Source organism: Nilaparvata lugens, chromosome 4 (genome assembly GCF_014356525.2).
Source record: "Nilaparvata lugens isolate BPH chromosome 4, ASM1435652v1, whole genome shotgun sequence".
In the NCBI taxonomy this organism is placed as follows: domain Eukaryota; kingdom Metazoa; phylum Arthropoda; class Insecta; order Hemiptera; family Delphacidae; genus Nilaparvata; species Nilaparvata lugens.
In genome coordinates, this window is record NC_052507.1 from 5,127,077 (window position 1) to 5,151,684 (window position 24,608).

Here is a 24,608-nt window from a genome sequence, read left to right on the forward strand (position 1 = left end):
CGAAAAAATTAAGGTACCCCAATTTCTAAATTTCTATACGTTTCAAGGTCCCCTGAATCCAAAAAAGTGTGTTTTTTTTATTATATTAAAACTGTATTCAACTGCTTATATATGTCTAAAATATAATAGATTGTAGAGCTTTCATTAATATGCGCTATAAAATAAATAATAAATCCAGTCTCGGAATAATTTTGCAAAATGTAATGCTGGAAGTTTCACCTCTGAAAACAGTGTAGACCTGTAGTGTGAGATAATACTGAGGTGGAGCATATATAATTATTGTGACTTGCCTTCTCATTATGCATATGCACTCATAGGCCAATAAAAGAATTAGAAACATCCACACTCAATAACTTCTTTGACCTATATGTAGCCGGAAGACATTGCTGTGTCCGACCTGCAAAAACTGAGCTTCAAATTGAGAATAATTCAAAATCTACTGCACAATGAAACTTATCATTTGAGTTTTTATAGGCCTACTCATCTCAGTGAAGATAAACAATCAAAAATATGGAAGTACTATATTGATATAGCCTGAGAGTTACTTTTTTACTCATGCTTTAATCATTTTGACTGTTCCAGCCATGAAAGATTCCAGCTCCTTTGAGAAAAGAAAGCATATTATGCTCTCCTCTCTATATGATAGAACTATACATTCTTCACAACTCAATCTTTCACTTTTTGCAATAATCTATAGAAATTAGAGATCATTACAATGTCTAGTGTACAGAGTGTACACAAGGCTATTTACCACTCTGTACAGATTATGTAAGGATGGCCTCTCACGATCCTTGCCTTGATCGTGTCATTCTGGAGATTTTCCTGAAAAGTTCCACAATTTTCTTCATCGCCAGGAAAAAAATGCAGTCTTAGTTCTGGGTTGATTACAGAAGAGTATCAACTCCTGCCTTCAGCATTCATGCAATGTGATAAGGCATCTTTTATAATGATAAATGCAACAATAAACTTTTTTGCACTGCAATAACCTATTACAACATCAGGCTGATTCATTCTTGATGCAAGCTTTGCCAGATTTGACCCAAAAGCTGGTACGTGAGAAAATATCAACCACCCTCTGTACTCACTGCATGAGAGATGATGAAACCAGTGGACTTGTGGAACAGTTTGAGACTGTTTCATAATTTAGAATTACAGTCCATCTACAGAGCTACATGAAACGACGACCTGTCTGCTATATAATAAAAATCTGGTGTGGCGCACTCACACAACTTTCCTTGCCGTTATGAGAATTGATCACCTGACGCTAGTGTTCCCGCGCATCACAAGTCTACTATTCAAAGATTTGAGCCAGCTGGTGACAGGGCAATAACGCTGGAGACACACATGAGGTCTGCTATCTCTTCATAGTGAATGATTTAATAGAATCAACAATAATTTGCAATTGAATAATCACATTTTCTCGAATTTAAAGCTTTTTTTCAATTTTAAGTGAAAATGTTACTGAACATTAATTGTAGAGATTTTCATGCTCAATCTACTCCACTTGATTTTTTTTGTTTCAATTGTATCTGAAGCCTGATAATTGGTAATCTATCTGCATTGCTGGGGCGAAGCTCCTGAAATTTTTACAGGTATGGGACTTTTGGCAGTTGATAGAGCTTATTGATGACTATTTTAGGTATGAATTTGATTCGTTGGAGCCGTTTCCGAGAAAATCACGAAAAACCCTGTTTTTGACAACATTTTCGCCATTTTAGCCGCCATCTTGAATTGCATTTGATCGAAATTGTTCCTGTCGGATCCTTATAGTGAAAGGACCTTAAGTTCCAAATTTCAAGTCATTCCGTTAATTGGGAGATGAGATATCGTGTACACAGACGCACATACACTCATACACACACACACACACACACACACCACACACACACACACACACACACACACACACACACACTCACACACACACAGACCAACACCCAAAAATCATGTTTTTGGACTCAGGGGACCTTGAAACGTATAGAAAACTTGAAATTAGGGTACCTTAATTTTTTTTGGAAAGCAATACTTTCCTTACCTATGGTAGTAGGGCAAGGAAAGTAATAACAATAATACCTGTCATGAAACGAAGTCTGTCTTTCAGACTTCCGGTCATGGACTGATTATACTGGATTACTGCACGATCCTGTTAGCTGTCAGCTTCTTTTCATTTTCCCAAAGTCTACAGTGACAAATGCACCCTCTGCAAGCAGACATTATCTTTATCCTTGCAACGTCAATAAAATGTTCAATCAGCGTTTTACATAATAATCCTCTCTTCTTATTTATTGGATCTGTTTAATGCTCTGTAGATAGGAACCTAGATTACTTGGGCACTCTACTATGTGAATATAGATGCTAGAACTTACGAAAGTCAAGCATACCGCGGTATTATAAAATATTCTTATGCATTAAAGTAGTAGAAGTAAAAACAGTCCTTCGTTAATCAAGTACCAGAGAAAGGAATTTAGTGATTAGTTGAGTAATAATTCAAAATATGAATCGATTCTCCATTATTTAATAATAGTAACTTGAAGAATGATCACCAGTATAAAATATATTGATTCTTTTTTATCGCTATACAGAAAGCTTTTCAAGAGAACTTGCCAGAGATAGGGAAAATTGTTAAAATCAGACTTGGAATAATAATGAAATTATTGCAGTAACTTTTTTTTATTTCTAATGAGATATTTGAACCATCATCAATACTCAATAGCTCAAAATAGGTACTCAGACAATCTGTTCTGATTCCATGATTCTATGCACGGCAAGCTGAATTCACCTTGTTTTCAAATTTGGCGGGTGCGTAATGGCGTTTGATACAAAGTTGATATGTATCGTTTCGTTTTGATACTGTATCACACCAATCTATTTTTGTGGTTGATGATCAAATTATTTGATTAATTGATATTATGATATTTTAATTTATCTTGAACCAAGTGAATTTTAAATTACTGAAATTCAGTCACTTTGAACACATAAACATCATTGAAATTCAGTAATAATTTTCAAGCTATATTGATACAGAAGTCATGATACAAGACAAGACAGAGTTGTTTGGGCTTGAGACTTGAAAAGCAGAGGGCAGAGGGCATTGAACCATGAACGTTGAACGCCCGAATTGAAACTTCGGTGCGGAACTTTTTATATTTTTACGGTGTTAATTGGTAAGCTAAAATTAATTTAATTAATTATCTGTATTGTTGATGAAATCACAAGTATTGTCATCATTTTAATGCATTGTTTTTCAAAAAATTAAATTTCAGTAGACGGCTTTCTATTTACAACAGATGCTTCTTTCATGTAAATTTTCAATTTTTTGGGAAATTTAAACCCGTATTTTTATAGTCTTGTCTTAAATCAAATACAATTTTTATGTATCAAACCAAATTTAGAATTTAAAAGAGCTTTGAGAAGTGTTTGATTAAAATTACTGATGCACAAACGTAACCTATTTTGCTTTGTTCACTTCCCTGTTCCTCAGTAAATAAAGCTTACATTTCTTTATCATATTTATAAATGGTTTGAGTAAATACTGATAATAGTTCCAGTTTATTTACACGCATTATAGCCTAGACTTCTAAATAAATTTACTTATTAGTTCGATCATTCAATTTCATATTGAGTTATAGGTTATGTAACCATTTTTTACGTCGGTGATCCAGTTTTGGTTAGTATCAAATTTTGCTGAATTAACATATTGTTTTAATTTTTCTCTTGGATTACCATGTTATATTATTGAAGTTCTAAATATCTGTGATCTAAACTAAAACTTTTTACATTCATTCAAGTTTGAATATTTTTTTATTTGTTGGGTATTTGAAGCAGTGTTTATGTCGGTGTCAGAAATGAATTACCAAATCTTATCAAAACTTATGACTTATCACTATTACAATAGGCCTACTGAATAATAATTGGAAATCACAATACTGAATAATTATTTATTTATTAGGTTAGCACAAACAATACTATGATCAAAAAAGAAAAAAACAGTCTTTTGCCAAAATTTTTTTCAATTTCCTAATTTAGTTCCAAATTGTCCAAATATTATACATAGGCTATGTCCATTTCAATTTTGTACACCATATCACAATTAATTGGAATAATTCCTATTTTATTAATGGTTTATGTTAATTAACATTATTTTATTCTCTCATATCAAAATTCTTATATATGCAATATTAATGACATCCAGTGACCATTAGTTAATAGGCTACGGTACTCAGTTAGCCTAATTCAAATATATAGTTCATGTCAAAGTATAGTGCTCCTCTATGAGCAAATTATATTTGTTTCGTTTGTAAACTTCAATTAAAAAATCACACTAATTAGACAAAAAATTAATAATGGTCCATTTTCATTTGTTTTTGTTTGAACAACTCAGATTAAATGGCTTTCATAGAGTCCTTAAATTTAGCAAAGATGACATTTGCCACCTTATAGAGCAGTGGAAAATTTGTACAAAGGTAGCAGTGATTTGTATACAGGTTTAGGGCCGGTTGCACAAAAGCCGGTTAAATTTTAATCGTGGTTAATTCCACGAGAACCAATCAGCGAAGCTGTCTTTTCAAAAAATCTTTCCTTGTGGAATCAATATGTCTCGTTATGAATTAATTTGTCTCGTTCATTGTTATGAATTTTATTATCAAATAGTATTTTCATGCAATTTCTTTGCGATAAATAGTTTTTAATGTTAGATTGTTTTCCAGTAATTTCCAGAGTAAATTTTGTTTGAGTAATTCCTACCAACTTACTGTTTCTCGAGTGACAACGTCAATACATTTTTTTCTCACCAGGTTGTCACTTAGAAATGGAAAATAAACGACAGAAAAAGTCTTGGACAGAGCTGAAAACGATCGTCAGTGAGTTGAGACAACAGCTGTCTGATCTCTCAGCTGTCATACCAACATTCATTTCATTTCGGTCTCTGGGAGATGGTAGAACGAGAATATTCTTTCTAAGCACCTCCCCGAACAGTTATGAAACGACTTTGCTGTATGCTGATGTGTCCACCTCTGACTCAAAGGTAAGTCACATGATATGCTATGTCAGATTTTATCAAATTTTCAAAAATACCTACACATTTTTCGTTTCCACACGTTGATTGTTGGAGCCGACACCTGTGCAAAGTTCACATTGACCCAGTTCCGATTTTACAAGTTGATTGTTTGCCGTCATTTATCGGAGCCCAGTTCACATTCTTGATCCAGTAGGCTGGCCCAGACTGGTAGGCTTGGCCGCATTGGTCTTGACATCCACACTGCGTGCCCAATCAATCATGGAAATATCCTTCCTGGGACTAGAAACACTCTATGGTGAGGTCTATGTTGTACTAGCAGTGGGGAAAGATATGGAACAGCGTTGAACCAGAAAGATTTAGGACTTGAGTTTGTGCAAAGGCTAAAAATAAACTTTCTACTGGCGATATTTTTCAAAGTTTTTCGATTTATATATCATTAAGCTATCAAAATATTGCTATAATATAGCTATCTCAGAAATTTGAACTTTAGGCGCTCATATCTCAAAAAGTAATGATCGGAAAAAAATTGTTTTCTCAGGAAAAAAAAGAAGAAGGAGGAGAAGAAGAAGAAGAAGAAGGAGGAGAAGGACAGAACATTTCAAATTCGGTAGCCTAATAGATAAATCCATGAGATTTAGAGAATATTTATTTTTTTTAAACATCTTTATTGCCCATAAAAACAAAATACAAAATAAAAACTTACAAAAGAAATATTCTAGATTATGATATTATGCTATTTTACAAATAAATTAAAATTACATGGCACCACCCAGCAAGGGCAAAACCCTGACCGCTGAGTGAGAGTATCAGCTGTTTAGACACTATAAAAATGTACTAATAATCAAAGCTACAAAAATCAAAGTTAACAACAAATTACTAGTAATTATAATATTTGACTGATGTCGAAAAAAAATTTTTGTATCACCCACTTATTTATCTGTTCCATCCTCTGTCTACCCCTATTAGAAAGAGATTCTGACAATGCATTTGGTATGATATTTATTATTTTTGAGCTAAGATACCCCAATTGTCTTCGCACTATTGTCAAATCTGAATAGTTAATATTATAAATGGTATGAGATGTAACTCTCAGGTTATACATAGAAACGTTATTATTCACTGTAAATTCATCCTTCCTCATCCATGCATAGTAGAGAAGTTTCTTTATATAAATTTAACGTACTGTCATCACTTTAAATTCGGCAAATGTTTCACTACTAGAAAAAGCCCTTGGCTTATTAAGAATTGCTTCTATTATCATTTTTTGAAATGTAAAAATTTTATTCATGAAAACTTCATACGCTCCTCCCTATACCACTAACCCATATTGCAGCACCGATTGAACATAGGCAAAGTGAAGGACCCTAAGTAATTTAATGTCTAATATTTTACGGACTTTATAAAAGATAAAGGAAATAAATTTCAAGCGTTTACAAATATATTCTATATGAGGCTCCCACTTAAGGTTACAATCAACCATGATGCCCAGATACTTTATAGATTTTTCATTTTTTAGTTGAAATTCTTCATGGCATTGTAGATCTAGTGAAACAAAAATTTTCTGAAAATATCAATTTTTGATAAAGTTATTCAATTTACCAAAATTAACTCAACAAAAAGTTATTTTTGGTCATTTTTAGTAAATTGAATAACTTTTAAAAAAATTGATATTATCAGAAAAGTTTTGTTTTACTAGATCAGCAATACCACGAAAAATCAATCCTCTAAATCTCATGGATTTATCTCTTAACGAATTTGAAGTGTTCTGTCCCAAAAATTTGAACTTTAGGCGCTCATATCTCAAAAAGTAATGATCGAAAAAAATGTTTTCCTGAGAAAACTTTTTCATTTTGATAGCGTGATGAGTATATTATACAAATCGAAAAATATCATCAGTAGATAGTTCATTTCTAGCCTTTGCACAGCCTTACTATTAGCTGTTGACAAAGCCGTAATGATAAATCTAAAAAGAATAGACTCTGTAAAACATGTATTTTCGCAGCTTGGATTCTCACAGTTTACGGGCAATATGTATCAGATGTGATTATTTATGTTAAGAATTACTCTGTACAAGAACTACGGAATTCTCATCCACAAGTACCTGATTGAAACTAAATACCTTATAAGCAATAGACAGCAAAATACAGCAATAGACTGGCTTCTCCACACATCTGTGTAATCACTTGTCAGCTGATTTATGATGAATAATTTTATACTCTGATTTTTACTCTAATATTGGCGTATGAAGGAGGCTCCTTTTTCCTTTTATATTATCCTTGAAATGCAAAATTTCCAAAAACCTTGTATATACGTCGACGCGCAATTTAAAACGGAACATACCTGTCAAATTTCATGAAAATCTATTACCGCGTTTCGCCGTAAATGCGCAACATATAAATATACAAACATTTAAACATTAAGAGAAATGCCAAACCGTCGACTTGAATATTAGACCTCACTTCGCTCGGTCAACTAGAATTGGGAGGATAACGGAAAGGCACAGGCTAGAATTCTTTAAGAAAAAGACGTACTACATGGGAAGGAATACTTCACAATGCTGCCTTTAGAATTACAGGCAATGGAGAACATAAAAAAATTAAGTATAAAACTCAGGAGTATTTAATATCATTGTCTCTGTACTCATAACAAGAGTTTACAGGTCACACTGTAGGTTTATGACAGCTGCTTATCACTTTTTCCTATTTCGATTGATTGATTGATTGATTGATTGATTGATTGAGTACTTTATTTATGTAGATTACAATATATACTGGCTTATACACTTATATACAATAGCTTACAATACAGCAAAGTTATAGATGAATTTACATAATATAGACTAAGAAAATAACTATTGAACTGTATATGATATGAAAAAGCAATTTGTAATATAATAACTATAGATAATAATCATATTGTTATGCATCTACATAAATTGGCGGAGCTTTGGACATATCAATGTCCATTCTTTGGGAAGAATATTAAAAATATCCTCCCCACTAACTCTCTACCAAAACGTTAATTTCGTTATTTAAACTAAGGATTTATTTATTAATGGAAATATTGTAAAAGTTTTATCAATATGAATATTGAAGAGAAAAAAAACAGAAAATTGATAAAGTAAAATAATTATATAGGTAGATAAGATCAAATAATTGATTAATAAATGAAGTAGGCTGAAAGTAGATCAGGGTAATCAACTTTCAGTAATATACAGCAGTATGCAGTGGATAAGTGAAATAACATGAGCTTATATAATATATATATATACAATTCGTTCTATAACAGGTTTAAAGGTTTGTATTTGTGGGATGGGTGGGGGATGGTTGTCATGTGATCGCTCTAGGGCCGGACAGTTTCAGTCATTTGTTCCAAAAGATGTTTTTTTAAAGTCATGTTGAAGCTCGCTCGGCTCTCGATAGACCTGATAGAAACAGGAAGTGTATTCCATGCACGACAGGCACTGACTAAGAAGGATTTTGTGAAAATAGTAGTTCGATGATTGGGTATCCTTAAAGTACTTTCTCCGTTTCTAGTATGTGAAGCATCTATCCTCCTACCTTCAGAGACAAATTTGAAATCATCTTTAAAATAGTTCGGATTACCGTATTTCAAGATATCTCTAACAAGCTTGACTATTCGAAAAAGCCTCTGATCGGGAAGCTTCAATGTTGAACTAGCAATGTGGGCTGGGGTGATATGATCATGGCGTTGGAGAGAGTAGACGAAACGTAGACAATAATTTTGGCAACGCTGTAGTTTATCATTCAGAGTGACTTGCATATCATTAAGAACAGAATTACAATACATTAAATGTGGGAAGATGAGAGATTGAACCAATAATAATTTAATGTTTCTAGGGAGGATATCGTGCATTTTCTTCAATGCATGCATGGCTGAGAATACCTTTTTACAAGTTTTGTTCACTTGTTCTGACCAGTCAAGAGTATTATTCATAATAATGCCTAAATTTTTAACTGAGCTACAGTAAGGAATGTCATTACCGTCTACACTAATTTTGTGAATCGATTCAAGGTCAATATTGTTTATAAGACGAGAATATCCAATTATAATGGGTTGTGTTTTGATGGGATTAAGCTTAAGGCCATTTTTCTTTGTCCATTCCACTATCGAATTGATATCCTGATTCATTATTCCAACTGTTTCATTAATTTTTGTTATGGGACAGCTTAAATAGATTTGAAGGTCGTCTGCATAAGTATGGAAACTGGAGAATTTGATAATGGAAGAAAGGTCATTAGCATACAAAGTGAAGAGGAGAGGGCCTAAAATTGAACCTTGTGGTACTCCATGCATAACGTTTTTCCAAGTTGACTTTTTGTCACCGACAGATACACATTGTTTCCTACCTAATAGATAGGATTTAAACCAAACTAACGAGTTGTGACTGAAACCAAGAATAGCCAACTTATTCAGAAGGACTGTATGATCAACAGTATCGAATGCTTTAGAAAAATCAAATAGGGTGAGGATGGTGCATTTTCTTTGGTCCATAGCTAACCTTATATCATCAGTGACACGAAGCAGAGCTGTCTCAGTTGAATGGAATTTTCTAAAGCCTGATTGAGAGTTATGAAGCTTACTATTGTTGTCTAGAAATTTTACAACTTGAGCATGAATGAGTCTTTCTAGCACTTTGGACAATGCAGGTAAAATACTGATTGGTCTAAAATCCTCAACTTTATTGGGTGATGGAACTTTATTTAGAGGGCGAACCAGAGCAAACTTCCAGTTTTCAGGGAAAATGCCTTCTTCAAGTGACTTGTTGAAAATGTATGTAATGGTTGGTAAAACAGCAAATAACATCTTCTTGATAAATTTAATAGGAATTTTGTCTACACCCGTAGCATTACTATGAATACGTTGAATTGCTCTGAAAGTGTCTTCTTCTGAGATTGGATGGAAATGAAATTGATCAGTGATTGGTAAATCTAAGTTTGTAACCTGCTCTTCAAGATCATCTATATGATTAGCAATGACAACTTCGTCGCGTTGGTTAGAGTGTGAAACGAAATGGTCATTTATATTATTCAATGGTAAGTCAATTTGTGGATTCGATTTCTGTTTGCCAAGCCCGAATTCTTTTATTCCAGCCAAAGTGATTTAGAGTCTTGTCTATTGTTTGTCATAAACGAATTCAAGTACCTAATCTTTGAGTTCCGTAATTCCTGTTTAACCCTATTTCTAAGGCTCCTATACTCTATCAAACTGTCCAAGTCAAATGTCTTTTTAAATTTTCTATGTGCTTTGTCTCTACGTCCCATCATCTTAAGTATGTCTTCAGTCATCCACGGTACTCGTCGTTTTCTATTAATCCTCCTTGTCACATAAGGTGCATGTTTGTCATACAAAGTCAAAGTCCAATTCTCGAAAGTCTTGACCATGTCATCAACTGAGGGTAATGCTTCAATTTGATGCCATGGAGTCTGAGCCACATCAGTCAGGAAGGCGGCTTCATCAAAGTTTTTGAAGTCTCTATAAGTGATAATTTTCTGTTCTGGCTTGGGTATCTTATGGGAAAGTACACAGTAGATCAAATCATGTCTAGAAATAGCTGGGACTGAGATTTGGCCTGCTTGAACAACCTCATTGGGATCACTGACAATGAGAAGGTCAATGAGTGTGTCTGATTCATTAGTATGATGAGTTGGATCGAGAGGTAAAATAGTCATGTTTAGGCATTGGAAAATTGTAGTCAGTTGAGAGTAGTCAAAGTTACGATTTGTCATGTTCAAGTCGGTGTTCATATCCCCCATAACTAGTATACGGTTATAACAAGGCATAAGAGAAAGCAAGGCACTTTCGAAATCTGTGAAATGACCTATTTTTGGTGGGCGATAACAGATACCAACGAGTAATTTATCAGTACTAGATAAGGATAATTCAAGTAGCATAAACTCTGGTCTGGAACAATACTCTTGTTTAGATGTGATTAAAACTTTTGTTTTGATACCATCTTTCACATAAATTGCTACACCCCCACAAGCTTTATTTAATCTATCATTCCGGAAAAGATTATATCCAGGCAATGCAACAAAATTTGATGAATACTAGGCTTCAAAAATGATTCGGAAATTCCGATTATATTGAAGTCCTGAAAACGGAAGATTGCTCTGAGTTCATCAATGTGGCAACTGAGGGATTGTACGTTAAGGTGAGCAGCCTTGAAAAGTTTTTTGAAAGAGTGGAGCTTATTTGCTAGAAACATACCTGCGTCATTATTACTATTATTGAAATAATCATACCTACTTGAGGGCGAGCGAGCTGACGTGTCAGTGAGAGGCATCATGGAAGCAGCAGACCAATCGTGAACCGACCTCAGAACGACACATGACGGGGGAAATGGGGATGAAACTGATAAAACTTAACCTAAATGAAAAAGTCTCTTGATTCGAGTGCATTCAGTATGCCTTGACAGTTCGGCTCCCTTCACTATTTAAAGCACTAGTTCAAAAATTCACTAAACACAATAAGATGTAGATGTGTGGAGTTTCGGTGATGAATAATCCTAATGGTGAATAAGATGAAGATTGAGGAAGAACTGGTGGATTGGTTAGATAGGAGATTTAAGACTGTTTTCTACTACTTTTCATGTTATGTTTGTTTGTATTGAGGTGCGTACAGACTTTCGCTCTGCTCCGCAATAGAACGTCACTCGAGCAGAGCGATTGATGATCGACCGGGGAGCAAGAGTGGAACGCGAGAAGAGCGTGTAACAGAGGTCGAGCTTGGCAAGCTCCTAGGTCGAACTAACCAATAGTTGCGCATGCGTGGTCAACGTGTTTGTTTGTAATGTTTGTTAATAGTTACGATCTCTGTGTTAGCAAATGAAATTATCAAAATCAATAATTAATTATTAAATTAAATAATATAAAGTTATAAAAGGATTTATAAGAATAATAATAATAGGTAGGCTACCGGCTTATTAGCATTTAGAAGAAAGAAGCCGAACTCCCCAAGCTTTTCACCTTTTGAAACATTGACAGACATTACCTTTTATAATTAAACATTAAAATAAATGAAATAATCATAATATTCATTATAATATTATTATATATATCAACTAAGAAAACAAAATCAATGGCTTTCAAAGGTAAATATCCATCCAGAACCAAGATAGAATTGAATGGGAAGATAATAGAACAGGTGAAAAATTTCAATTATCTTGGCAATGATGTAACCTATGATACAGATAAAGATATTCATAACAAAGTATCAAAGTTCCAACGAATATGTGGCAATATTCATAGAAACCTCAAAAATAAAACAAGGCAGGATACTAGAATCAAATTCTTCAATACCATCGCTGTACCAACGCTGCTTTACGGAAGTGAGAATTGGACACGTAGAGTATTTATTGAATACGTAGAGTAGACAGCAGGATTCAAGCTGCAGAAATGAGATTTCTAAGAAGTGTGTTTGGCTGCACTAGAGCAGATAGAATCAGAAATGAGGAGATAAGAAGAGCTCTGTTACACCTTTACATGGAAAAATCATTCAAAACAGAATGAATTGGTGCAGTCATTTGAATAGAATGCCTCCTGGACGAATACCTTTGGAGGCTAAATGCTATAAACCTACTGGGAAAAGAGACGTGGAAAGACCGAGGAAAAGATGGGTGCCGGAACAGGTTCTTTAACAAACCTAATCCTTGAAGTGAAGAAGAAGAAGAAGATATTATTATATAAACATAATGTATTATTAGGCTACCCAGCAATCCCCTGGTCAGAATAATATTTCATTATTAGTTTTGTCACCCGATCAGCTGGATTGAAAGTTTCTCATTTGTGAGGTTAGGTTGTAGCGAAGTCAACAATAAGAAAAGAGCGGATCGATCATCCTTCGAACAAATTACGAACCTCATTCATTCATTATTTTACAAAGGCGACTTCCTAGAAGTATTTTAAGCCTAGGTGATGATGATGGGATGAATGATAATACAATGAAGGTAGAGTTATGAATGAATAAAGATGATGGGTTATGTCTTCCACTTGAATTGATTTGAGTCCACTTTCCAGTCCAGAAATAAAAAAAAAACTATAAATTTGAATTTGATTTGATTAAAAACCGAATATAATAGATTACATTCAATAAACTATCAGAACTTGAAAGTTCAATCGAACCCTTGCGTAACATCTCGCTTAACGTTCATGATCGGAGCGATTGCGGAGCGATTGCGGAGCGAGTGCGGAGCGTGTTGGAGGCGTGTATATCTGTACACACCTTAATATTGACGCTGCTCCTGATGTAACTTACCTGTACATAATTATGAATAAACACTTTTTCAATTCGATCACTGAAAATCCAGTATAATACTTGAGAATCGTTTCATTTTTAGTTTGACCTGGACACGGAAACGAACGAACAAACCAACCAAAAGTTGTAAGAGTTTACTTTTTATCAATAAATTGTCAAGTTTCATTATAGAATACGTTGTTTTGCTTGTATTGTAGACTGACAAGATTCAGTGGCACCCCGTGATCGAGCCGAACTTCCACTTCAACCTTGGCAGTCGCTATTCGAGGGAGGAACAGCTGATGTTGGAGCGGAAGCGACTCGCCTCGTGGGGAATCACCTCCTATCAGCTCGACGCACACTCGGGCAAGCTCGTGTTTCCGGCCGCCAGCACACTCTTCCAGTGTGTCGACACTTCTCATATGGTCAGTGTTTGCTTACACAACATTATTTTGAAAATACAACCATAGAGAAACGATAGCATAAGTAGATATCCCATGGTATAGGACGTTTTTTTACATCTTTATTGCCCATAAAAACAAATACAAAATAAAAAACTTACAAAAGAAATATTCTAGATTATAATATTACTAGCCGTCAGGCTCGCTTCGCTCGCCATATCCGTCTAGCCAGGGGGCTCCGCCCCCTGGACCCCCGACTGGATCGGCCAAGAATGAAATCAGCAGGCTCGCTTCGCTCGCCTGCATTTTTCATTTGAGCATTTCTATCATATGTTAGTCGGGGGCCAGACTAAACATCTGGCTAAACGGATATGGCGAGCGAAGCGAGCCTGACGGCTAGTAATATAATATTCCCAGGATTGAAGTAGCAGTGCCCAATCAATTTTTCCGCGATAAATGCATTTAAATCTTCAATTTGATGCCAATATAACAAAGTCAACTCAACTTAATGCCAACCTGACAAAATTATTAATTTAGTTGCCAGTTAACAACTGCTTCGAAGAGGTACTCTATCTAGATTATAGTTCTATAGTAACATATGATATGGAAATTTCAATTATAATTAAGAGATTGGGAGAAGAAGAATATACATGCTAAAAGACGAACTTTAAACCCTTAAAAACAACCCTTAGAGTTAAAATATTGCCAAAAGATTTCTTAGTGCGCCTCTAAAGGGCCAACTGAACATACCTACCAAATTTGAACGTTTTTGGTCCGGTAGATTTTTAGTACTGCGAGTGAGTGAGTGAGTGAGTGAGTGAGTCAGTGAGTGAGTGCCATTTCGCTTTTATATATATAGATGCTACTTTACAAATAAATTAAAATTACATGGCACCACCCAGCAAGGGCAAAACCCTGACCGCTGAGTGAGAGTATCAGCTGTTTAGAGAATATAAAAATTTATTTACTAATAATCAAAGCTACAAAAAATCGAAGTTAACAATAAATTACTAGTAATTATAATATTTGACTGATGTCGAAGAAAAATTTTTGTATAGGCTAACCCACTTATTTATCTGTTCCATCCTCTGTCTACCCCTATTAGAAAGATATTCTGACAATGCATTTGGCATGATATTTATTATTTTTGAGCTAAGATACCCCAATTGTCTTCGCACTATTGTCAAATCTGAATAGTTAATATTATAAATGTTATGAGATGTAACTCTCAGGTTATACATAGAAACGTTATTATTCACTGTAAATTCATCCTTCCTCATCCATGCATAGTAGAGAAGTTTCTTTATATAAATTTGACGTACTGTCATCACTTTAAATTCGGCAAATGTTTCACTACTAGAAAAAGCCCTTGGCTTATTAAGAATTGCTTTTATTATCATTTTTTGAAATGTAAAAATTTTATTCATGAAAACATCATACGCTCCTCCCCTTACCACTAACCCATATTGCAGCACCGATTGAACATAGGCAAAGTAAAGGACCCTAAGTAATTTAATGTCTAACGTTTATGTCGCAACTTTTACTGTTATCCCAAGCCGATAGTTCACGTAGTTCTTTCCTATGCAGCTGAGTGACGCTGGTAGTCTCTCAAATTGTGCCGTTCATACACTATCGCCCCAACAAAACAGTGAAAATTGACAATAGTCGACAGAAATCGGCTTGAGATAACAGTAAAAGTTGCGACATAAACTCCCTATACAATGAGAAATCTACTTACGCTATTGTTTCTCTGTGATACAAATATGGATATTTACACTTACCTTTAATTATGCATATTGATTCATTGTGATATTTTGAGACCCATTGAGTTGTTTACTAGTACAGTAGTAGTAAAAAAGTAAATTCGTGTATGGCTTTTGTTGGTGGGGAGTCCCTTGCGGGAAGGTCCCACCGCCTGAATATATAATTTAAGCCGTCAATGGGCCTTAGGACTGTCATACTTCAGCTGGGACCGACAGTTTAACGTGCCCATCCGATTACACGGGAGTGATCTGGTTAAAAAACTTTTGGTATTGAGAGGGTTTGAACCCGGGATCTCTATGCTGCTACGCAGGCACTCTATCCACTAGACCACGGATCACTCCCAGAATCACAGTAGTAGTAATTCATAGAGACAAGAGTGGCATTATTGGTAGCCGCTGGTAACTTAGTGGCTAAACGACATTACACAAGCCTGGTTTTTATTAGTAGAGTTAGCGGTAGAGTTTCCTGGGCAAGTACTTACTATCTTGTGTACTCTCTCAATGAAAACGTTCTTGGTAGAGTACTAGTTTTCAGTAGAGTAAAATGGGATAGTACTCTACCACTTGCCTTCCCCCATTCTCACTCTACGGGTGTATTTCGATTAGCCCAGGTGTTCGATTATCCCAGGTGTTCGATTACCCCAGGTCGGTCTTTCTCGATTAGACCAGGACCTGGTATAATCGAACTACTGGGTTAATCGAAGCATTCTGTCTCGATTAATCGAGTAGTTCGATTTTACCAGGTGATATAAACGATACCTGGTATAATCGAGACACAGGACCTGGTATAATCGAACTACTGGGTTAATCAAAGCATTCCGTCTCGATTAACCAAGTAGTTCGATTTTACCAGGTGGTATAAACGTTACCTGGACTAATCGAGATACAGGACCTGGTATAATAGAACTACTGGGTTAATTGAAGCATTCCGTCTCGATTAACCAAGTAGTTCGATTTTACCAGGCGGTATAAACGATACCTGGTCTAATCTAGACACAGGACCTGGTATAATCGAACTACTGTGTTAATCGAAGCATTCTGTCTCGATTAATCCAGTAGTTCGATTATACCAGGTGGTATAAACGATACCTGGTCTAATCGAGACACAGGACCTGGTATAATAGAACTACTGGGTTAATCGAAGCATTCCGTCTCGATTAACCAAGTAGTTCGATTTTACCAGGCGGTATAAACGATACCTGGTCTAATCGAGACACAGGACCTGGTATAATCGAACTACTGGGTTAATCGAAGCATTCTGTCTCGATTAATCGAGTAGTTCGATTATACCAGGTGGTATAAACGATACCGGGTCTAATCGAGACACAGGACCTGGTATAATCGAACTACTGGGTTAATCAAAGCATTCTGTCTCGATTAATCGAGTAGTTCGATTATACCAGGTGGTATAAACGATACCTGGTCTAATCGAGACACAGGACCTGGTATAATAGAACTACTGGGTTAATCGAAGCATTCTGTCTCGATTAATCCAGTAGTTCGATTATACCAGGTGGTATAAACGATACCTGGTCTAATCGAGACACAGGACCTGGTATAATAGAACTACTGGGTTAATCGAAGCATTCCGTCTCGATTAACCAAGTAGTTCGATTTTACCAGGCGGTATAAACGATACCTGGTCTAATCTAGACACAGGACCTGGTATAATCGAACTACTGGGTTAATAGAAGCATTCTGTCTCGATTAATCGAGTAGTTCGATTTTACCAGGTGGTATAAACGATACCTGGTCTAATCGAGACACAGGACCTGGTATAATCGAGACTTGGGCTAAACGAGACGGAATGTTTCGATTAGCCCAGTAGTTCCATTGTACCAGGTGTCATAAATACTGTAATGGCAGAAGAACGAGTTGTTATATAAAGTACAGTCCATAGCTACGCTAACATAAAAATCTGGTGTGGCGCACGCACACAACTTTCCTTGCTGTTATGAAAATTGATCACCTGACGCTAGTGTTCTCGCGCATCTAAAATCTACTACTCAAGATATGAGACAGCTTGTGATAGTACAATAACGCTGGAGACACACGAGGTCTGCTATGTCTTCTTAGTGAATGATTTAATAGAACCAACTCTTGCCAACAGTTTGCAATTTAATAATCACATTTTCTCGAATTTCAAGCTTATTTTCAATTTTAGGTGAAAATGTTACTAGACATTAATTGCAGAGATTTTCATGCTCTATCTTTTCCACTTGAAATTTGCTGTTCAAATTGTATATGAAGGCTGATAATTGGGAATCTAAAATCAAACTTTGCATAGATGGGGCGGAGCTCCTGAAATTTTTACAGATATAGGACTTGTTGCAGTTTATAGAGCTTATCAATGACTATTTCAGGTATGAATTTGATCAAAATCGTTGGAGCCGTTTTTGAGAAAATCGCGAAAACCCCTGTTTTTGACAACATTTTCGTCATTTTAGCCGCCATCTTGGATTGCATTTGATCAAAATTGTTCGTGTCGGATCCTTATAGTGTAAGGACCTTATGTTCCAAATTTCAAGTCATTCCATTCATTGGGAGATGAGATATTGTGTACACAGACGCACATACACTCATACACACACACACACACACACACACACACACACACACACACACACACACACACACACACACACACACACACACACACACACACACACACACACACACACACACACACACACACACATACAGACCAATACCCCAAAACCACTTTTTCAGACTCAGGGTACCTTGAAACGTATAGAAATTTGGAAATTGGGGTACCTTAATTTTTTTCGGAAAGCAATACTTTCCTTACCTATGGTAATAGGGCAAGGAAAGTCAAAATAGAGCCCGCCCGGCTGAAGCGTATATCTTTATTGTCAATGCCTTTTCTAAATCTGAATATTCATGAACATTTTTTAATAGTATAATATTGGATTTGTGTTTTTGCAGAGCGGTCCCATGTTCCCAGCTGAGTTGAGAACGAACTCGAGCGGGCCGAAAATGTTGCCCGAAATATGCCCAACAAATCCAGATCTAGTCGCCTATGTCTGTAATGCTGACATTTGGGTCACACACACTATATCAGGTAAGACACATCAATTATACGGCTATTAATTAATACTGTTCAGCAGAGTCTATCACAGTAAATTATGGTTATCAATAATTCATATTTAGTAGAGTCTATTACAGAGCCTGTAAAGAAGTTTCAATGTGATGACATATGAGATTTATTTATTTATTCGTGGACAGAATCACAAATCATATAAATATGATTAGGGAGGAACAACAGGCTTGGCCCAAATCTATTCCATTCCCAAATTTTGATAAATTAATAAAATGTCCAAAAATAGGTTATGTTTCTACTGTAAACCGTTCAAGTTCAATTTTCGTCCAAAAATATATATAAGCTAAAAATTTTGAATTTAGAGAAATCAAAACACCAAACTATATTAAAATATAACACTTAATTATCACTTCATATTGAATTAATCAAGTTATTTTATAAAATTTTGAACGCAAAAATACACACATCTTCTCTCACTAAGCACAGCTGTAAATCTAGATTCTAAAGGTATAGTACAAGGATCGTTCTAGAATTAATTAACACTATTGTTTTAGCTCTGTACATATATCAAGGAAAAAGCTGAAATTCTATAGTGAGGACCACATTATAATGGTAGATTAGATTTCTTTATTTACAATATTTACATATCTCTGTATGTTACAATATTTACTGGCGTATGTATACCTTAATTTACATTAAATGACGGTAATGCTAATTATTCAACGAATTTTACAAAGTATAGATAATTAATCAATGAGAATAAAGATTAAATGCAATTATTAGAATAACGATAGTATAAAATTGTAATGTAACTTCATAAATCGGCGGTGTTTCAACAAATAATTATCGATTTTCTAAGAAAGATGTAAAATAATCTCCTTCCCATCAACACACGACCGGGAGTGGAGAAAGATAGAATAACGTTGCTGATCCTCAGTCTTGTCAATGCCTTCTATAGACGGTAGCTGATACAGGCTTATTGATGTAATATTAACTGTTAATTCTCGTTTAAAATGTTCAATTATATTGTATTAAGCTAGAAATTATATTTTTCAATAATTTAATAATGAATTTTATAATCAAGATGAAATATTTTGTTCATTAATTAATAATTATGCACTGTTAAAAGACGATCTGGCAAAAGAGCAAAGCGAGAAAGAGATAGCGCTATCCGCTTTGTTGAATGATAGGCAAGGATAGCTATACCATTGCTAATCAAACACTGTGGACCTCACTACAGAATCGTTCCAGAATGAAGTTACACTATTTTTTGATCGAACGAAGTGAGGTCTAAGATTCAAGTCGACGGTTTGGCATTTCTCTTATGTTTAAATGTCTATATGTTGCGCATTTACGGCGAAACATGGTAATAGATTCTCATGAAATTTGACAGGTATGTTCCTTTTTCAATTGCGCGTCGACGTGTATACAAGGTTTTTGGAAATTTTGCATTTCAAGGATAATATAAAAGGAAAAAGGAGCCTCCTTCTTACGCCAATATTAGAGTAAAAATCAGACTATAGAATTATTCATCATAAATCAGCTGTCTAGTGGACTGTAATAATACCCGTTCAAAAACATAGAACATCTTGAAAATGTATCTTTCCATTAACGATAGTAGACAGTTGACTATAATATACTACCCGTTCAGAAACATCGAACATCTTGAAAATGTATCTTCTCATTAACATTAGTAGACAGTTGACTATAATACTAGCCGTTCAAAAATATCGAACATCTTGAAAATGTATCTTTCCATCAACGTTGTAGACAGTTGCAGCCAGACCTGATAACAGCGCTCACACTCACATTCGGGGACGATGCGTCACGGTACGATAGGGCAGAAAGCTCTATGTTTATTTAGGATTTTTTCTAGACATTTTAAATTTATAAATTATACATTAATTTTGAGAAAACATAACAACAGGTCAATGTAACTTACTGAGCGCGAGGTCTACTGTTCACAGAACTACTAGTATAGCTCTGTACATGTCAGGAAACGGCTGAAATTTCCAGAGAACTTTCTTCCAAATTTAGTAGCAATGTTGTAAAATTTTCATGCGGCTGCCTGGGCTGCCATGATTCTTTCGTCAGTTACGAGCAATACAATATGAAGCTACAACTTACTAAGCCTAACACTTCAAATGAAAAATTCGTAGTGTAATTATTTTTAATGAAAAAGAATTGAAGTGAATCTATTCTATTCTGAATAATGGCCTGATTAAACCGGTCAAACTTCTTGGACTTTATATGGATTACAAGCTGAACTGGGACACACATATTGAGCATCTTTCAAAAAAATTATCTCGAATAGTCTATTTATTGAGAAAACTGAGAGGCTGCGTGAATTTGGATACCTTCATATTGACCTATTTTGGGCTTTTCCACTCACATTTGAATTATGGTGTGCGTCTATGGGGTAATTCCGTTCATGCTAAAACAGTGTTCTTATGGCAAAAAAAGGCTCATAGAGCTATCCTAGGACTAACACAGCGAGATTCATGCAGGCCACATTTCCCTAATTTGGGTATACCAACCCTTCCATCTCTCTTCATTTATTCCAATCTAATTCACGTCAAGAAAAACTCAGAAAAATTTTCCATTCATGAAGATTACCATGCATATAATACTAGGAACAGTAGGAACATTGTAGCACCACAAATAAGACTCACTAAAACTATGAGAAGCCATACTTTCCAACAGTGTATATTGTATAATAAACTGCCTCAAACAACCAGGAATCTGCCTCCAAACAAATTTAAGAAAATTGTATACAGTTATCTGAAAAATAATGCCTTTTACTCACTTGAGGAATACCTGAATACCTGAATTGAATGTAACGTAGATATGCTTTATCTGTTCAATTTGTATCGATTTTCTGTTCAATTGTGTGTAGCCTACTTTTTAAAAGTATGTATTATGACTTGCCTAATGCTAAAATTGTAGCCTGATGGTTAATAAAACGAATCTTGACTCTATTCTACTCCATTCTATTCTATTCTATTCTACTCTCAACCTCAGGCATTAGCTCATGTGGTGGAGTGCCTTCTTCATACTGATTGTATATTTTTGTTGTAGATCGTTGTAAACGAAGAAGAATAAATACCAATTTCAATAGTTGATGTTTTGTGTTGTTTAATGTGCGCAGGTAGTACGGAAAGACTGACTTACGCGCACAAAGGTGGCCGAAACATGGCCGACGATCCTCTGACGGCGGGAATTCCCTCTTACGTCATTCAGGAGGAGTTCAGTCGCTACGAGGGGTACTGGTGGCAGCCCGTCTCTAAAGGTATCTCATCAAAATTTATCTGATTGTAATCTTATATAATAAGAGAGAGTAGGGTCGTGTTTGTTTGCATCAAAACATGCCGACTTGTCGATTGCATACCGGAAAAATGGGAATGATTCAGATCTCCAAATTTTGCACATAGATTCTAAAAATATCAATCTCGTGCACCTCGAAGCCTGAATTTCAATTTTCCTTCTAGATTTCTTAGAATTAATGTTCAAATTTCAATTATGGGACATGAATACGTGTACCATGTTAATATAGAACTATAATCTAGAGAGACTACCTTCTCAAAACAGATGATTAAAATTGGCAACTAAATTATAACCAGTTCAATTTTGTCAGGTTGGCATTAAGTTGAGGAAGGTTTCTAAACAAGATTTGAGTTCTGTCACTTTATTAGGTTAGCACCAAGTTGAAGAATTTATCTATACTGTAATAAAGGAAAGAACCGCCTTATACGGGATAGGAAATTCACGAATGATTCATCAGCACGTCTGAACTACTTAACTGATTAACTTGAAATTTTGCATATATGTTCTTAATTAACCGTGGATAGTTATGAGCGTATTTTAATTTCTTCAAAATCTCAGTAGGTCCAGTTTGTCAAGTTTTTAATTAGACCCGTATGGAGCACGGGGTTATGCTAGTCTTAAATAAAGTAATTCAATCAATCAATCAAATATGTTGTCCAATGTACTTGAATAGTTTCATCCGATTATGATAAGCTTTGAAACTGGAGTTTTGTGGGGGTACAATAATAGAGAAACAATAGCGTAAGTAGATATCCCATGGTATAGGGCGTTTATGTCGCAACTTTTACTGTTATCTCAGGCCGATCACTGTCGATTATTGTTTATTTTTACTGTTTTGACCGGGTAAGAGTGTATGAACGGCACAGTATGAGAGACTACCAGCGTCATAAAGCTTCACGGGTAAGAAATACGTGGACTATCGTCTTGAGATAACAGTAAAAGTTGCCACATAAACGCCCTATACCGTGGGATATCTACTTATGCTATTGTTTCTCTATGGTATTATCATACAGAAAAGATAGCATAAGAAGATATCCCATGTTATAAGTCGTTTATGTTCCAAACTAGAAGTCTTTTTTAATTAACTCAAGCCGATTACTGTCCACTACTGTCTGTTATTACTGTTTTGGCCGGGTGAGAGTGAAGAACGGCACAGTATGAGAAACTACTAGCGTCACATAGCTCCATGAAAAATAACTACTAGGACTATCGGCTTGAGTTAATAGTGGAATTTGGAACATAAACGCCCTACACCATACGATATCTTCCTATGTCATATTTTATCTATGATATTCTATTTATTCAATTTCAAGCTGGTTTTTTGTTGATTAAAGCCGATTACTGTCGACTACTGTCTGTTATTACTGTTTTGGCCGGGTGAGAGTGTAAGAACGGCACAGTATGAGAAACTACCAGCGTCTCATAGCTTCACGAATAATAACAATTGGGCTTTGGAATTTAATTGATAGTGAAATTTGGAATATAAACAACCCATACCAAGGGATATCGTCTTTTGTCATCTTCTCTTTAAGATGATTGTCTGTTTTCTCATAGTCGTTTCTAAAGGTGCGTACAGATTTAGCGCCGCGAACATGAGCAATTCACTTTTAATCAGCTGATGCCAAGCTTTTTATAGCTATATATCTTATACCGTTTCTGTAAAAATACAGATATTGTCAGCTGATTGAAAGTGAATTGCTCATGTTCGCGGCGCATATATCTGTATGCACCACCTTAAGATGATCGACACTCATCAGCCCACAATATTCTAACATTCATAAAATGACAACTGATCAATAATAAACTATTTTTTATTTGCAGATAAAGTGTATAGGATATTGTATGAAGAAACTGATGAAAGTGAAGTGAAACTGTACAGTTTTCCTTCCTCCAATGCTCACCTCAACGGCGAAATTGAACAGTACAGGTAACATTCACTATGTTTAAATCTTGTTACAAAATTTCACTCTGTTTTGGAGAATTGGATCGTGATTTCCCTCAACTTATAATAAATAACTAAATAAATAAATAAATAGATTTTATTGTCGTAGACCAATATAGGTAATTGACAAAGTCATAGTAATACAATATTACAAAATAATAGAGTCAAAGCAATAGTTTAAAGTCACAAAGTAGAATAAATTACATCAAGTAGAATCGAAGAACTCTGTCAAACAATAGAAAGGTCTTGAAACCAGCCACTCAAAAAGTAATTTTTTAAAAATAACAATATTTTCACAACATTTGATATCCAATGGCAACTTATATAACACAAATCACGTTTCTTTGGAGAAGTATAGTGCGTTCCATGTTATAATGACAGTTAAAGATAGGTCATTATAATGACAGAGAAAGATAGGATAACAGCGTTGCCGAGTGTCTGCCTTGCAAGTGCTTTCTATTGGCTAAAACCTTGGTTTCTATAGATCTTGGCTATGAGCATCTACTGATCCGCACTCTGCCGGATGGTCATTGGAATTTAAATTTTCAATTAAGCCACAATTTAACACCTAAATTATAGGGGAGAAGTATGTAAGAGCCCTTTCATAATTGACTATAAATTTATTGTGGATTTTTTTTGTGTCCAATGATTGTAGAATCAACTTTGATATGATAAATTGGAATACCATGATTTCAATATGCACTCTTAAGCTGCATTTACACCAAAGTTATTAAAAAAAATGTTGATAACTTAATCCTAATAGATTCTATTAGAATGAACATAACTTATCATACACATGATGAACATATGTGTTAGTCAAGTTATGTTCAATCTAATAGAATCT

At 35.1% G+C, this 24,608-nt stretch overlaps 1 protein-coding gene across 3 annotated transcripts in view; it reads left to right on the plus strand.

Moving 5' to 3' along the window:
* The first annotated feature begins 3,039 nt into the window (after positions 1-3,039).
* LOC111043492 (dipeptidyl peptidase 9) overlaps positions 3,040-24,608 on the plus strand; it is a 52,570-nt gene continuing 31,001 nt past the window's right edge. For all 3 annotated transcript variants that reach the window (XR_005571028.1, XR_005571029.1, XM_039425560.1), the window contains exons 1-6: positions 3,040-3,164; positions 4,794-5,023; positions 13,492-13,698; positions 18,384-18,519; positions 21,647-21,787; positions 23,644-23,749. Coding sequence is in view for 1 of the 3 variants with exons in the window: in XM_039425560.1 (XP_039281494.1) it covers positions 4,808-5,023; positions 13,492-13,698; positions 18,384-18,519; positions 21,647-21,787; positions 23,644-23,749 (806 nt within the window). In the remaining 2 variants the exon portion in view is untranslated. The remainder of the gene's footprint in view (positions 3,165-4,793; positions 5,024-13,491; positions 13,699-18,383; positions 18,520-21,646; positions 21,788-23,643; positions 23,750-24,608) is intronic.